Source organism: Protopterus annectens, chromosome 10.part0 (assembly GCF_019279795.1).
Source record: "Protopterus annectens isolate FY-2018-M chromosome 10.part0, PAN1.0, whole genome shotgun sequence".
Lineage (NCBI taxonomy): Eukaryota > Metazoa > Chordata > Ceratodontiformes > Protopteridae > Protopterus > Protopterus annectens.
Window position 1 is genome coordinate 407,277,069 of NC_056744.1, and position 15,640 is coordinate 407,292,708.

Below are 15,640 nucleotides of genomic sequence, written 5' to 3' on the forward strand. Positions count from 1 at the left end.
CCCCTCCCCTGCAGATTTAATGGTATGCCTAAAGCGCAGATGTGCAATGGGCATGTGTCGCGTACGGCCCCACCTCCACAGCAGCTCAGCCACGTCTCCATTCTTTCCATGTGTTGTCTCTAGCCTCCACTAGGGAATGACAATGAAACACCCACAGATCTGCCTTCCCACCCCAGGATAGTAATGCCCATTCATCCCTGCTGCTCCGTTAATCACCCAAGCAGCTAATCGAACCCTTCTGCATCATCTTTACTTTCAGTGTAGCTTTACAGTATAAATGCATTTTCCCAGAAAACCCTACATAGATCTGGCAATCAATGACAAGCGGGACTGTCCCTAACATAGAAATACTTAAAATGATAGCCTACAGCCTCCTAACAAATTCAGCTAGCAAAAGCACAACATTTCGTAACAGAAACTGAAAATACCCCCAATGCAGCACTTAACTTTCAAAAAGTTTTTTTTTTTAGCAAAATGCTTGGGCAACTGCAGACTTACACATGGAGATGAAAAATGTCTGCACCAGAATATCTCCACATGTGGGAAAGCAGATGTGTGCATTGATGTACACAAAGCTCTCAGCAGAACAAGTCATGCAGATGTCAACCTGCACAGATTCCCATGCATTATCAATGCTACTGCAACAGTGACATTATGATGGACAAAGTGTAATTCCAAAAGTAAATACAAATGCTGCAGTAACCTTAGCTATAGGGATTGTATCCTGTATGGGGTATAAACAAATGTCCACATCCTAACACACAAAAAAACAAGGGAGCTGCAGAGAGGGAGTAGCTACTGCAGCACTGATCAAACATCTACGGTTATGCCTAGTTTACTTACACAACTGTACAATATTGTTTACATTGATCAATGCTGCAGTAGCCTTAGCTATATAGATTACCCTTGCTTACTACATTTGGGAGGTGGAAGAAGTGTCCACAAGCCCCTGTAGAATGGTCCTAGCAAAGCCTGTTCTAGACCTAGACAAGGAATCAAGCTTACAGTGCTTTGCAAAGGAATTTAAAGGGGCAAGTTGCTGATCCTAGAATATTTCTAGAATCCAACCCTTTCCAAAAAGCAATAGATGGAAGCCAAGGCCCTTGCACACTAGGCTTTGGCTTTGCCTGGAATAGTTTTGTTGTGGTGAGTATAACAAAAGATAATAGCCTTAGATAACCATTTGGAAATAGTCTGATTTGACACAGATTGCCCTTCTTACATTTACAAGACAACTAACAACTGATCCTAACACCTGAAAGATTTAACTCTGACAAGATCGTACAAGAGTTTTCTTTGTTCATCCAGGGTATGGAGTATCCTCTCTCCCTCATGCTTTGGTTCAGGACAGAAAACTGGGAGATGACTACTTTAAGTAAACCCTGATACCACCCATTTTAGGCATAAAAGAAGGATTAGTTCTCGAAGAAACCCTATCTCAGTCGAAAATGAGATAGGGTTGACTCGCTATAAGCGGTTGCAACTCAGGTACCCTTCTTGCAGAAGAACCTCACGTCAGCCAGGTCAGCTGGTTTAAATGGAGCATGTCTTGGCTTCTCTAACAATTAAAATACCAAGGACAGGCCACTGGTTTTCCTGGAGAACTCTTATGCAGAACCCCTTTCAAAAACATTTTGACATGAGAATCCACTGAAAGAGGAAGATTCATGGGCAGACATGCTGAAATGGTTGATAAATGACGTTGATGAAGAGTAAGAAAGGCCACAGGATATTAACTCACTCAAATATTGTAAAAACAAAGAACAACTTGCCTTGAATGGGTGCTGATTACTTTGTTGGCACCAACTAGAAAACCTTTTCCATTCACTAATATATGACTTTCTAGAAGTAGGCTTTCTTTCCCCCAAAAGTACCTGCTACACATCCTCAGTAAACAGATGCCTAAAGGGAAATAAGATCCTATCATCCAGGCAATCAATTCAAGTTGATTGGGGTCAGAGTGCAAGTAGATCCAGTCTGTCAGGAAGCTTGTGGTAATTGCCCAGACCATTTCCAAAATGGAAAAATACTGTTGCTTGGGTCGGAAGGGAGTCACCACAACGACTTCAGTGGATTCCTTCTGAATCTTCAGAAGTACCCTGGATATCAGTGGAAAGGGTGAAAAATCATACAGGAACATTCCTGTCCACGGAAATGAAAAGGCATTTGTCTTCCAGACCTCCTTGCATGGAGTCCTGGGGCAGAATCTTGCCAGCTGAATATTCAGAGGTGGCAAATGGGTCTACATGAGGAACTCCTCACTTACAGAACAAATACTGGAAGACACCCCCCCCCCCCAATTGAGTTTCCATTCATGAGGATCTATCCACGTCTTGTTGAGCTTGTCTGCCACACAATTTTGCTCTGATGGAATGTAGGATGCTTGTAGTAAAGACTGGGCTGTGAAGCTGTACCCAAAGCTAACATGGCTAGTCTGCAAAGGGGTTATGACCGGGTTCTACCTTGCTTGTTGATGCACCACATGGATTGTGGTATTGTCCAACAACCTGAGGAGGTCCCAGGGACCAAAGAGGACTCAGAGAGCAGAGTACCTTGATCAGGGTAAGCATCTTTTATATTCGTGTGCTCGCATATTTCCTAGGTGTCTCACACCTTGCACTTTTACCCTTCCTGAAACTGCTCCACATCAAACTTCCTTGCGTCTGTGGTGACCCACTGCTTTGGAATACAGAGGGAGAAGGGCAGACATGGATTTAAGGAAATTTGGTGTCTCCAGCAAGTGATTTCTTTTCTGACAAACCACAGCAGTGGTATTGGAAAAGACAAAGGAGGTTAGTGTTGGGACCAGAGACTTCAGACAACATTCTATCTTTCTCACGTGGAGGCATGCCAGAGGTATCATAAGAATCAAACATGCCATGAGACCCAAACTCCTGAGGTATTCCCTTGCAGTGACCAAAATCTGAGAGAAAACCTTAGAATTAGATCTAGATAAAGAGCTTTTTTTTTCTTGAAGAAAAGTTATTTGAACTAAAGTGTTGAGCTGACACCCCAGAAATGCAATTCTTTGAGGAGGAGTCAAGAAAGACTTTTTAATGTTCTCTTGGAATCCTAGCTTGTGTAAGTCACCCAAGTGAGAGATTCCTGACACTTTCAAGAAGAGTCTGCAAAGATAAGCAAGTCACCTAAATATGAAAAAATATGGATACCCTGCAATGAGCCTTAAATGGAGCTAGACAATGTGAACTCTCCTGGTGCAATGGATAAGTCCAAAGGGTAAGGCACAGAACTGACAATGCGACCAACAAAACCTTCAGAAACCTCTGAATCTTGATGAACATGGATGTCATAAGCATCTTTTAAAAAAAGAACTTATGTACTCACCATAACGTTCCATGTTTGTAGTCCATCTCGCCCTTCATTCTTGCACATGGGCTCGGAGCCGATCCTAGTCTCCGACTCGGCCTATTTCAAAGCTCAAAGTCTTCTAATTGGCTCGTGACTAGGTAGGTATCCCATGGTGCGTACCAGTACAATCCCCAGATTTTGTTTGCTGCTAAACTATAGAAAGACAGAATTAAAGCTATCCAGAAAGAACAATAATGAAAGGTCTCCACCTGTTATGGAAAAATTATCCTGTCTCCAGATCCTTCCAGGACGGGGGTAGGAGGGTGGGTTTGTAAAAATGAAGGGCGAGATGGACTACAAACATGGAAAGTTATGGTGAGTACATAACTTCTTTATGTTCTGTAGTCCTATCTCCTCTTCATTCTTACACATGGGACAGTGTCCCTAGCACCTTATTCTTGGGTGGCTCACAGAAAGATACTCCTGAGTACCATGGAACCAAAGGAGGCTCTACCACTAGAGGTCAGGTCCAATTTGTAATGAGTAATAAAAGTGAGAGGGGTAGCCCAGGTCGCAGCTGCACAAAAATCAATCAGAACCCTGGCTTGGAAGGCTGCAGACGTAGACTGGGATCGTGCAGAACGAGCCTTAACCTTGAACGGCAAAGGCTTTCCATTGGAGGAATAAATGAATGAGATACAACTCGAAATTCAATTCAAAAGGGTCACTTTGGAGACCAGGAGACCTAATCTGGAGTCAGAGAAGGATACAAACAATTGGTCTGACTTCCTGAATTCCTTAGTCCTGTGTAAATAGAACCGTAATTGTCTGTGGACATCCAACTGATAAAATCTGTATTCTGCTGCATTGGAATGATTAGGGAAGAACACCAGCAGCTCTATAGTTTGGTTCAAGTTATTATGAGAGCACACTTTAGGGACAAAAGATGGATTTGTGAGAAGAGATACTCTATCTTTGTGGAAAATCAGATAAGGGGGCTTGATAGACAGTACTTGTAATTCTGATACTCGTCTAGTAAATGTGATGGCCACTAGAAACAAGGTCTTCCAAGACAGAAACTTCAACGGGCAAGAATGAGCAGGTTCAAAGGGTGGAGACGTAATTTTGGACAGTACAAAGTTTAGATCCCAGGAAGTTACTGGTTCCTGAAAGTGAGGTCTCAGCGAAGTAGTACCTTTAAGGAAGGTTTTACACAATCTGTGTGACATCAGGTTAGACTCATGTTGACCCAAATGAAAATTTGATATTGCTGCCAGCTGAACCTAATTGTGGCAGCAGCAGATCCCTGGTGAAAAAATTCAGACAAAAATTCTAAAACCACTGGAACGGATGCGGTGTAAGGGTCAACATTCCTTTCTTCAGCCCAGATAGAAAACCTTCTCCATTTGCTAGTGTATAACTTTCTAGTGGAGGGTTTATGAGAAGATGTGAGAATGTGGGTCACAGCGGGTGAAAAATCATGAAGCCTGACTAGGGATGGAACTGGAGCAGTCATGCTGTCAAGTTGAGGGTGTGGAGGCTGGGGTGAAGAGAGCCTGACATGTGCGTCAAGAGATCTGGCACTGGGTCCAGAGTCCATGGATCATCTAGAAGATGAGGCCCGAGAAAGGGGAAACCAAATCTGACGAGGCCAGTAAGGAGTGATGAGAATCAATTTGCTTCCCAACATTTTCACTTTCTGAATCACCTTGGATATGAGAGTAAAGGGAGGAAAAGCATAAAGGAGACCAAGGGGCCATTCGTGAACAAGTGCACCTCTCGGTGACTCCCCCAGAGGGGGGATAAGGGAAAAGTAGCTGCTGCACTTGGAGTTGATCAGACAGGCAAGGCTGTCCCCATTTGCGGAAGATCTGTTCTGCTATTTCCTGCTTCAGAGACCACTCGTGAGGCATCGAGATTGCCCGGCTGAGTTTGTCGGCTATCACGTTGGTTGTCCCTGGGATGTGCTTTGCCACAAGAAAGCGCTGGGAAGACATCGCCCATTTCCAAACGCGAATAACCTCCTGACAAAAGGGGTAAGATCTGGTTCCGCCTTGTTTGTTGAGATACCATACCACAGACATGTCTGATTGGATTGCTATTGTCCCAAGAGGAAGAAGGTCATGAAGTGCTTGCAAAGCCCAAAGGACTGGCCTCATCTCTAGGACATTGATATGCAGGTGAGGCTCGTGATCTTGCCATGTGCCTTGGACAATCCTGCCTAGATAATGCCCCACCCCCACCCTATCTGTGAGGCATCCATGGTCACAGTAGCAACAGGTTGGCGAGGAAGGAATAGAGTGCCTGTCGTTAGTTGGGTTGAATCCACCAACAGAGGTTTTTTTTTGCAAGACTCTGTTAATATAATGTGGTGGGGATAGAGGCAGTTGTTGAAAGGACCACTGGGACAAAGAAGACAGATGAAGAATTTGCATATGTAATCTGGCAGGAGAGACTAGCATTATATTATATTAATATTAATTAATATTATAGTGTAGGCCATGGTCCCTAAGAGTTTCAACACGGTCGTGCTTTGACTTTCTGAAGGGGAAGTAGACGAAGAACTTGTATGAGATTCTGTGCTCTTTCTGCAGGAAGACAAGCTAACATGGCGACTGTGTCCATTTCTGTGCCTATAAAAGTCACAAATTGAGAGGGCGATAAGGCATACTTTTCCCACTTTATAGTAATCCCCAACTGGGCACAAAGTTGGATGGTAGAATCTCTGGTTTGAAGGAGTAGATGCCTGGTGGGGGCAGTCAGGAGCCAGTCGTCCAGGTATGAAACACTTGGAATCCTAGACGTCTCAGGTGAGCTGTCACTACTGCCATACATTTGGTGAACACCCTGGGGGCTGTGGTAAGACCAAAGGGCGCAGCACGAAACTGGTAGTGACTGGCTCCCAGCCGGAAGCGTAAGCGGCTCCTCGACGCACTGTCCATTTTTATATGGTAGTACGCATCTTGGAGGTCTATTGAGCACATCTAAGTGTCTTTCCCTAACAGAGGGAGTACAGACTGCAGTGTCACCATCCGGAACTTGTCCTTTACGGATTCTTTAGTTTGCTGAGGTCCAACATGGGCCACCAGTCCCCTGTACGTTTTGGCACTAAAAAGAATCTGGAGCAAGTTCCAAATCCTACCTGGTCTGTGGGGACTACAGTTGCTTGCTCGCTGTGATTGGGTGGAACATCCGGGATCCTCTTGGGAACGTGAGGTGGAAGTGAAAAGGGTATGGAATAACCTCTGGTGATAATTCTTTGTACCCATTTGTTTCGGGTGATGTTTAGCCAGACTTCTGGAAACAAAGAAATGTGACCCCCGACTGGCTCCAGAGAAGCACAGCCAGGCCCCACATCAGGAGCGCTGATAGGGATGGCCTCAAAACAAATCATGGCCTCCCTGGTTCTGCGGTCCATCCCTGCCTCTAGGGTGACATCTACCATTTGCTCCTCCTCCTCTGAAGGAGGAGTCACTCAGTGCATCCAGGAAAAACCTCTGGGAGTTCTTGAACCACATCTTACCATCTCTCTCTGACCCTTGAGGTATGGTCTAGAGAGGCCGATAAAACGTACTCCCACGGCAGACAGCATTCTCCCTTCTTGCTCGCACCTGGTGAGTGCGTCTTTTACCTTAGGTCCAAACAAGGAAGAACCGTCAAAGGGGGCGTTGGTACAGGTAGACGTGAACAGCTCTGCAAAATTACAGAAGCGCATCCAGGAGTGCCTCCTAAGGGAAACTAATGAACCCACTACCCTGCCCGCACCATCGGCTGCATAAGAAATCAGCCTCATGGAGTTAACAATGGAATTCAAGGTGGACAACTGAGCAGACACCTTATCAGGGACTCCTTCAGTAGATGTACCTTGTAATGTCTCTCCAAACTCCTTAAGGAAATCTCTCTGAAGCCTTGTAAAATGTGTTGGGTAGTTCAGCAATCTGAGTGTGAATGCCGCTGATAAAAAGATACGCTTCCCGTATCTATCCATCGTTGAGACTCCTTGTTCGGCGGATGGACAGATGAAATCTCCGCTAGTTCCTTCTTAGTGGCCATCACCATGGCATCTACAGGCATACCCTTGGGTAAAAATTCCTTCGCTTTGGGAGCAGACAAAAATTTATTAGGTCTCCTGGGAACTGGATACACGGTATCAGGAGTCTCCCATACCTTCCGACTAACAAGGTCTAAAAGTACATCGAAAGGTGGAGACACCCAAGAGGCTGAAGGTTGAGACTCGAAAGCCTTCAGGTAAACAGACTCATCAGAAGGGGTAACAGTGGGCCAGCCGCACCTCTGCTTAAGGATCTCAAAGATGTCTACAAAGGAGACATCAGACGACGACTTGGGGGACCCTTCTGACTCCTGGAGGTCAGTGTCTGAGGTAAGAGATTCATCCTGGGAGTCTACATGCTTCCTCTTGCATGTCCTCTTCGGAGGGGGCTCCTCAGAAGGATATTCTAGGGAGGTTTCGGAAGAGTGGGAGCTACCAACCAGGGGCTCCTGAGGCTGCAAGTCTCTGCTGTTGAGAGAGGGAGTAGGTGCTCAGACGGAGGTTGGTGCCCAGGGGAGGGGGGGGGGGGAGTGTCAGTACCCCTGGGTGGAGCTGATGAGCGGGACAGCACACTTCGCATCATCTCGAAAGCGGACCTCTCTGGCTCCAAAGACCTCCTTGGCTCCGAGGAGACAGAGGAAGTCATTGGCTCCAGAGCCATCTGCTCAAACACAGCTGTAGGATCAGAGCTCACCCTAGCCGATGCAACGAGAGGGAGACTGGGAACAGAAGAGGTCCAGGTCCAAGTGTCCCTGTCAGGCCCAACTGGGGAACTTCGGCCCCTAGACACCACGGACAGCACCGAAGGTGTCAGAGCAGAAATCTGCTCAGAGACCACCTTGGGGAGGAGCTGGAACAGAGGATTCCACAACCAGCAGTACTGAACATTCCGGTTCCGAAAGCCCAGCACGGCTCGGAGGAGGAACCACAAACAGGGGGAATGGACTCAGGTGGCTCCAGGACAGACTGGGTCGGAGCCAACAGCATTTTTGGCAAGGCAGACTTCAGGAGTCTCAGCACTACTCTCTCGACATCTTCTGATAGGCTCCTGGAAGACAGTGTGGGAGATCTGGACCTCTAAGATAGGGGACCTTAACATAGGAGAGACTGGCAAAGGATCCGTGGACCGGCTCCGATGTTTGCTATCTGTAGTCTGCTCCGAAATGCATGGGGCCGAAACTGAAGTCCCAGTATCAACAACCTCGATCGGCTCTGAGATCAGTGGAGCTGAGGAGGTAGAATTCTTGTCCTGTTTAGAAAGTTTACGAGGTGGTTCCGAAGAACCAGATGGCGCAGGGGAAATACCTCTTGGTAGGTTTAGTCTAGTCTTTTTTGGATGAATGACATTTTGAGGAAGACGACGAACTGGCCAAGTCTTCCTCGAAAGAAGGCTTGAGACCACCTTTCAAAATTAGCTTGTTCTTCCACTCCTGTAGAACGCTGGAGCTGAAGGAATGGCAAAATAAACAGGTTTTCTGCAGATGGAAGGCTCCGAGGCAATACACACAATTACTATGGCCATCCATAATTGACATTTTGTGTGAGCATTTTACACATTTCTTACACCGCTGAGGGTTTATGGTCTTTTGCCTCTTTAGACATGCTAACTGGAGAAACAGAAAAAAAACACAACACAAACACAACACAAACACAACGAGGACTAGGTCCTCTAACTTAAACGGGCCGAGCCCTGGGAAGAGAAAAAAAGGCAGAGAACTAGGTCCTCTAACTTAAACGGACCTAGGTAGAGCGAAAGACTAGAGGTCAGAAACTACTAACTAGACAGCACACACACTAATACAGACTATGAAAATGACCAAAGTGTCTCAGTGAAAACTACTGTCAAACACTAAGCTGTAGAACAAGGAGGATCGAAAATATCAAAAGACTCTTTACGCCAACTGAATAACTAGATATCCAGATAAGTATCTAAGAAGGAAAGTCTAAATATTAGCTCTCTAATACTAATCAACACTGCACACGAAAAACAAGGTAAATTGAGCGCAAACGCGCACCTTAACTGGAAACACTAAATATCTAAGTAATAACTATTTAAATTCCAAACTGCAAATATCACATAAGCGCAAATGTGCACGATAAATAGAAAAAGACTGGCACACAGGATACCAATGAAAACAACAAGGCCAACGTCCAACCAGTTCTCAACAATAAAGAATCTAAAGTCAAGAAAAACACTTCAGCAAGTCTGAAAACTACTCGAAATACTATTAAACACTGTCAAAAGCTATATAAATTGTAACATTAAGCTGTAATACAGTAAAAATAGAAAAAAGTGCTAAACTTGGCCATGGCCAAGAAGAAACACATCTGAACTCGTAGACGTGGCAAAAATCTGGGGATTGTACTGGTGCACCATGGGATACCTACCTAGCCACGAGCCAACTAGAAGACTGAGCTTTTTAACAGGCCGAGTCGGAGCCAAGGCTTGGTTTTGAACCCATGTGTAAGAATGAAGGTGAGATAGGACTACAGAACATCTACTGTTACTAGGAAACTTGAAAGAGGAAGAACAGGTAATAGGGTGTTAAGAGACGTTTTGAATTTGGGCACTATTAAACAAGTTTAGGAAAGGAAGATCCAGAACTGGGTTTCCACGCATTTTCTTTCTTTAGTCCTAAAACATTCTTGAATAAAAAAAAAAAAAAAAAAAAAAAAAAAACTTTCCCTTTTCCCCAACTAGAAAGGAAGAACTGGTTCTATCATACCTTGGGACAGCATGTGATGAATGACAGATGGAAACAAGTGTCTGGTCTGGTGGGTGAAGGATTATCCCCCTGGAAAAGAGGAATTTTTTCCCACTGCCATCTGTAGCCTTGAAGAATGACCTTTAAACCCCGTTTGAAACTCTGTTGCCAAAGAAAAGTGGACATTCAGATTTCCTGGAAGGGTCATGGCACTGCCAGTGTGGAAGGAAGGGCAAGATCCCTTGAACAGTCAATTCTGACATGAACCATCCTTGCTTCTTTGGAGGATCCAGAATTCATTTTGGAACCCTTTGGCATTTCTTCTTAACTGTCAGTTTACCTGCATTTTGAGAATGTATTTTTTGCCAAAATTGGATGAGGGTGTTAGAGAATCCCTTACAAAATTTGGAAAAGGAGGGCTAAAAAATCTTGGAAACTCCCTATATCATCTTACCCCTTTCAACACACGTTTTTGATCACCTCTGCAGCAGAGGGAGCAAAAACTAAATCGCTACCCAACGGAGAATTTAAAATCTCATTCTTCACATCTGGGAAGTTCTGAGAACGCACCCAGGCAAACCTCCTTAAAACATTACTTGTGGCCACAGCCCTGGAAGTAGTATCAATCGAATCACACACACACACACACACACACACACACACACACACACACACACACACACACACACACACACACACACACACACTGTAAACAATAAGTAGTGACGTGTGCAATAAAAGTAAATATAAAGACTATTTCTTCTCACAAAAAAATGCACACAAAACATTCATACTTTCAGTTCGAACTAACATACGAGTCTGACAATTTAAAATCCTAAACATGAACGTTACAGAAGCACAGACTTTTCCCCAAACTTAATCTTCCCATCCTCATCAGAAACAGTAGGATTATAAGTAACTAAGTGTTTGGCACCAGTAGGATTAACTAAAGCTACAACTGATGGGTCAGATTGAGTATAAAAGAATTAACAGACTGATGAACTTTATACATCCCATCTGCATTTTTAGGGGCAGCTAGTTGGGTACCAGGAAAATGTCAGGCAGTATCATATCCTCCAAAGCTGACAGAACTGGAGGAACGGGTGAAGGTTCTTGAAATTTCCTGTTAACAGCTCATTGCATTTTTTGAGGGACTTGAGAAACCTCAGTGTTCTCTTGCAGAAAACAATGGCACATTCTGGAAATAGTCTGAGAAACAGAACCCCCCACAGGGAGATTCAGAAACTGGGCTCCAAGTCTGAATCAGAAATCCGAAGAGAAAATCCATTGCCTGCCCCTTCATCTTCTTACCCAAATTCAGAATACTGAATCTCTTCAGGAGAAGAGGCATCCCTCTTTCATTTACCAGAAACCTTCGTATAAGGAGGATCAGTAGCCTGAATTAAACTCGGAGTCAGATCCCAGTAATCTAATTCTACGGAAATTAGGAGGAGGAGTAGATACATAGTTTTCAGTTTCTTCTTGACAGGAACAATGAGGCCAACAGTGTTATTTAATAGCAGCATCAATTTCCTCAGAGTTGGACACAACTTTCTAGCAAAAAAAGAGAAGCCATCCCTGTTCCCTCTCCCAGGACCAAGAAGAGGAATCTCCCTTGCCCACTGAGGGGACCTCAGTCACAGTGGGCATGGCTAACCCCTGGTCTATCATGGCTGCAGGTGCTACACCAGAGGGATCTGGGGGTAAAAGATGAGTTGTCTAAGGTACGACTAATGGCCACAGCAGTCACCCACCTGTGGCGTATGTAAATTACTAGAATGCTGTGGGGGCAAAGCCTGCTTACTTAACCTTTTCTTTTTGTGGCTGGAAGTACCACCAATTACGAGACAGACAGTTTACTCCATAATCATGCAAAAACTGGTGCCTCTTTCCCAGGGAAAACAAGCAACAAGAGCCAGTAAAACTTAAGTCTTTAAAACTCACTTTTTTTTCCACAGAAGAGTAAAAAGCAATTTAAAAAAACCTGACTGCCCCCAAAAACGTAAAAAACACAATTACCTCACAGAAAAAAAAAATGCTTAAAAGTTGTTTAAAATAAACTGACAGGAAAAACAGCGCTCTTGTTTAAAAATATAGTATGGCCTTACGATAGTCCATTAAAACACAAACTCTTAGCTTTAAAGTACATTTCCTGAACAGGTAAGGAGTTATAAAAAAGATTTTTTTTTAAATGAAAGCATTTTCTCCCCAAAGGGAACTTCTGTCCAGCAAGTGAATAGCACAAGCTGACTTGTCAATCGCTGAAAACTTCAGAGGAGCGTACTTTTCAGTGTCAGGAAAGCTCTGAAAGGCTTGGCACCCAAACATGTCTTTTAGTCAGCTCAAGCTGACCGAGTAGGTACGTGGAAGGCACCCTGAAGCTCTGGATTCTGGCCAGCTTTTACATCCTAGGCAGGATACAACCCATACAACTAAGGCTACTGCAGCAGTGATCAGCATGATGAACATCTCCAAACCAGTTGGATACACTGGCTGCCCACAAGCTGGAAGCAGCAGGGGATTTAGAATCCAAAGACAGTCCCCTCAAAGATCACTTTACATTGTAAGAACTTCTGATAAAATCAATCGATGCCCTCCTTCATGGGCTGTGACTGAGCTGGATCCCAAACAGAGAATCAACAGCATGGAAGGAGTCAGACAGTGCAACTGCAAAGTATCAAAAGGCAAAATCCTTTAAGTTCAAACTTACTAAAGCATGGCCAGCTCCTGAAGCTGGGGATGAGACAATATATGGTAAAGGTGTGGCCACCACATACATGTCTACAATGACGGCATTCTGATCAAGCATGGCAAACAGCTACACCTCTACTACATTTTCCAGTGAGTGGCTTACCATCAGACTCTGAAAGAGCCAATTAACAACTCAAACACTTGCGTCATGGGCTATCAGTCAGTCCTTCCGCAAAATGAAAGAAGCAAACGGCTTGCTCAATCTTCCTAAACTAATGCAATAGGGTCCAAAGCACCATCGTACCTGATTTCTGCACCAGAAAACAAAACAGAGAAGGATGGAATAAATAGTTCAGGGATAATATAGGTCTACTACTTTCAGAAGCAAATAAGGGTTAGCCCCTATGCAGCACCACCAGATAAGAGTTCCCTCCACTCCTCATGAAAGTCAGCAACTTAAACCTCCTCAAAGCAAAGCTGATTGCCACAAGAAAAACACTTCAAAAAGAAAACTCCACTGAACCGATGAGCTCAACTGATGGACCAATCAATCTAGACGTTCGGACTTTTAGAAAATATCCAGAAGCAGGGAGAATATGCAAACTCTGTAGACATCACATACAAGAAAGAAATGTACCTGAAAGTGTAGATAAAGTGATACTAACTGCAGTACAACAACCCACCCAGGCTTATTAAATCCATAAGACAAATGTAATTCTGCTGAACCAAACTACTCAAGTGTGCCAAATGAAGCTGAAACTGCTAGCATTACCTCTGCCACAGCCAGTTTTTCATTTGCTGCTCTCAGATCTTGGGTCAGGGTGCTGATGATCTGTTCCTGCTTCTTATTTGTGGCGGTGAAGTTCTGGCACTTATCATGCAGTGATGCGATTTCTCGACGATATCCCTCTACATTGTCCTGAAGCATTTCATACCTGTACGTACAAAAAACAGTACTAAGATATCCAACAAAGCTTACAAATGTCACTATGAAACAAACCACACAAAATGTTTTTTTTTTTTCTTTTTTTTTCTATATGAAGCCCGTATGGCTTTCAAACAAGCTTCATCATACCAGTTTTACATACCTACATAAATATACAAATCAGTAGTGAGAGTAGGGAACAGGTGGAGGAGACCCTGGAGAGATGGAGATATGCTCTAGACAGAAAAGGAATGAAGGTCAGCAGGACTAAGACAGAATATATGTGTGTGAATGAGAGGGAGGATAGAGGAATGGTGAGGATGCAAGGAGTAGAGGTGGCGAAAGTGGATGAGTTTAAATACTTGGGGTCAATAGTTCAGAGTAACCGTGAGTGTGGAAGAGAGGTGAAGAAGACAGCACAGGCAGGATGGAGTGGGTGGTGAAGAGTGTCAGGAGTGATTTGTAACAGACTAGTACTTGTAAGAGTGAAAGGGAAGGTCTACAAGAGGATAGTGAGACCAGCTATGTTATATGGGTTGGAGACAGTGGCATTGACAAAAAGGCAGGAGTTTGAGCTGGATGTGGCAGAATTAAAGATGTTAAGATTTGCACTGGGTGTGATGAGGGTGGACAGGATTAGGAATAAGTATATTAGAGGGTCAGCCCAGGTTGGAAGGTTTGGAGACAAAGCCAGAGAGGCACGATTACGTTGGTTTGGACATGTGCTGAGGAGGGATGCTGAGTATATTGGGAAGAAGATGCTAAGGATGAAGCTACCAGGTAACAGGAAAAGAGGAACACCTAAGATAAGGTTTATGGATGTGGTGAGAGGACATGCAGGTGGTTGGTGTGCCAGAGCAAGATGCAGAGGACAGGAAGAAATGGAAACAGGTGATCTGCTGTGGCGACCCCTAATGGGAACAGCCGAAAGAAGATGATGACTAATATTGTCAACTATTGTACCTAACACACAAACATTCATACATTGAAAAAAATCCAACTCTCATCACCTCTCTAAAACATGCAGAATCATGCACGAGTCAACCTACCCACCTCTAGAAAAAGTACAGTTATGTACACTTACCATAAATGTAGATGTTCGAGTGTATTCACTGGTGCAATCACCACACTTGGGTTATCTGCCTGCAGGTAGCCCTCAGTCGGCCTGAATACCAGAGTCTTGGGATTTCTGCATCTGATGCTGTCGCCTCTTCCATGACGTCAGGTTGTCAGGCGTATAAAACATGCAGCAGACACCATTACATCAGTTTTTCTTGCCCCAGACGTCAGGAGCCCCCAAAATACAAAGCAGTTACATGGTGTGGAACGCCTCCAGTAAAAAACAAATACCATTGCCATAAGATATGGGCAAGAAAGAGGATAGGTAGAAAGTATAGAAAAGTCAGGGGGGCTGGAGGGAGGGTAACCAGGACTCAAACAGTGAACACACAAGAACATCTACATTTATGGTAAGTGTACACAACTGCACTATGTTCTTCATGTTTCACTGTTGTAGTCATCATACTTGGGTTGATGCCTAAAGCTGAGGAAGGGTGGAAACAGTCAAGAAGAATTAGGGCTGGCTAGCAGGCCTTGCAAGACTGCTTTAACAAATCCAGCTCTTGATTTAGAAAAGATAGGCAAGTGGTAATGCTTGGTGAAGGTGTGTACAGAACTCCAGGTTGCAGCTTCCAGGATGTCCCTGGTACAGACTCCCTGAGAAATGCTGTAGAGGTTGAGGTAGCCTTAGTGGAATGGGTTCCAATTCCCTGTGCGGTAGGTTTTCCATGGTGTTTGTAGCAGAAATGGATGCAGTGTGCTATCCATTTAGAGATGGTTTGCTTTGAAATGGCCTTGCCCTCTGCCCCTGTAGCAAAGCCGACTAGCAGCAAGTCATTTTCTGAAAGGTTTAGTCCCGTCAAGGTAGAAACTAAGCTGCCTGTGCACATCCAAGGAGTG

The 15,640-nt window shown here is 44.4% G+C and overlaps 1 protein-coding gene across 1 annotated transcript in view; it reads right to left on the minus strand.

Moving 5' to 3' along the window:
* TPR (translocated promoter region, nuclear basket protein) overlaps nt 1-15,640 on the minus strand; it is a gene marked incomplete in the record, with an annotated part of 1,837,142 nt that overhangs the window by 1,353,066 nt on the left and 468,436 nt on the right. Inside the window, 1 exon segment of the mRNA XM_044085316.1 lies at nt 13,529-13,691. Coding sequence (XP_043941251.1) covers nt 13,529-13,691 — 163 coding nt within the window.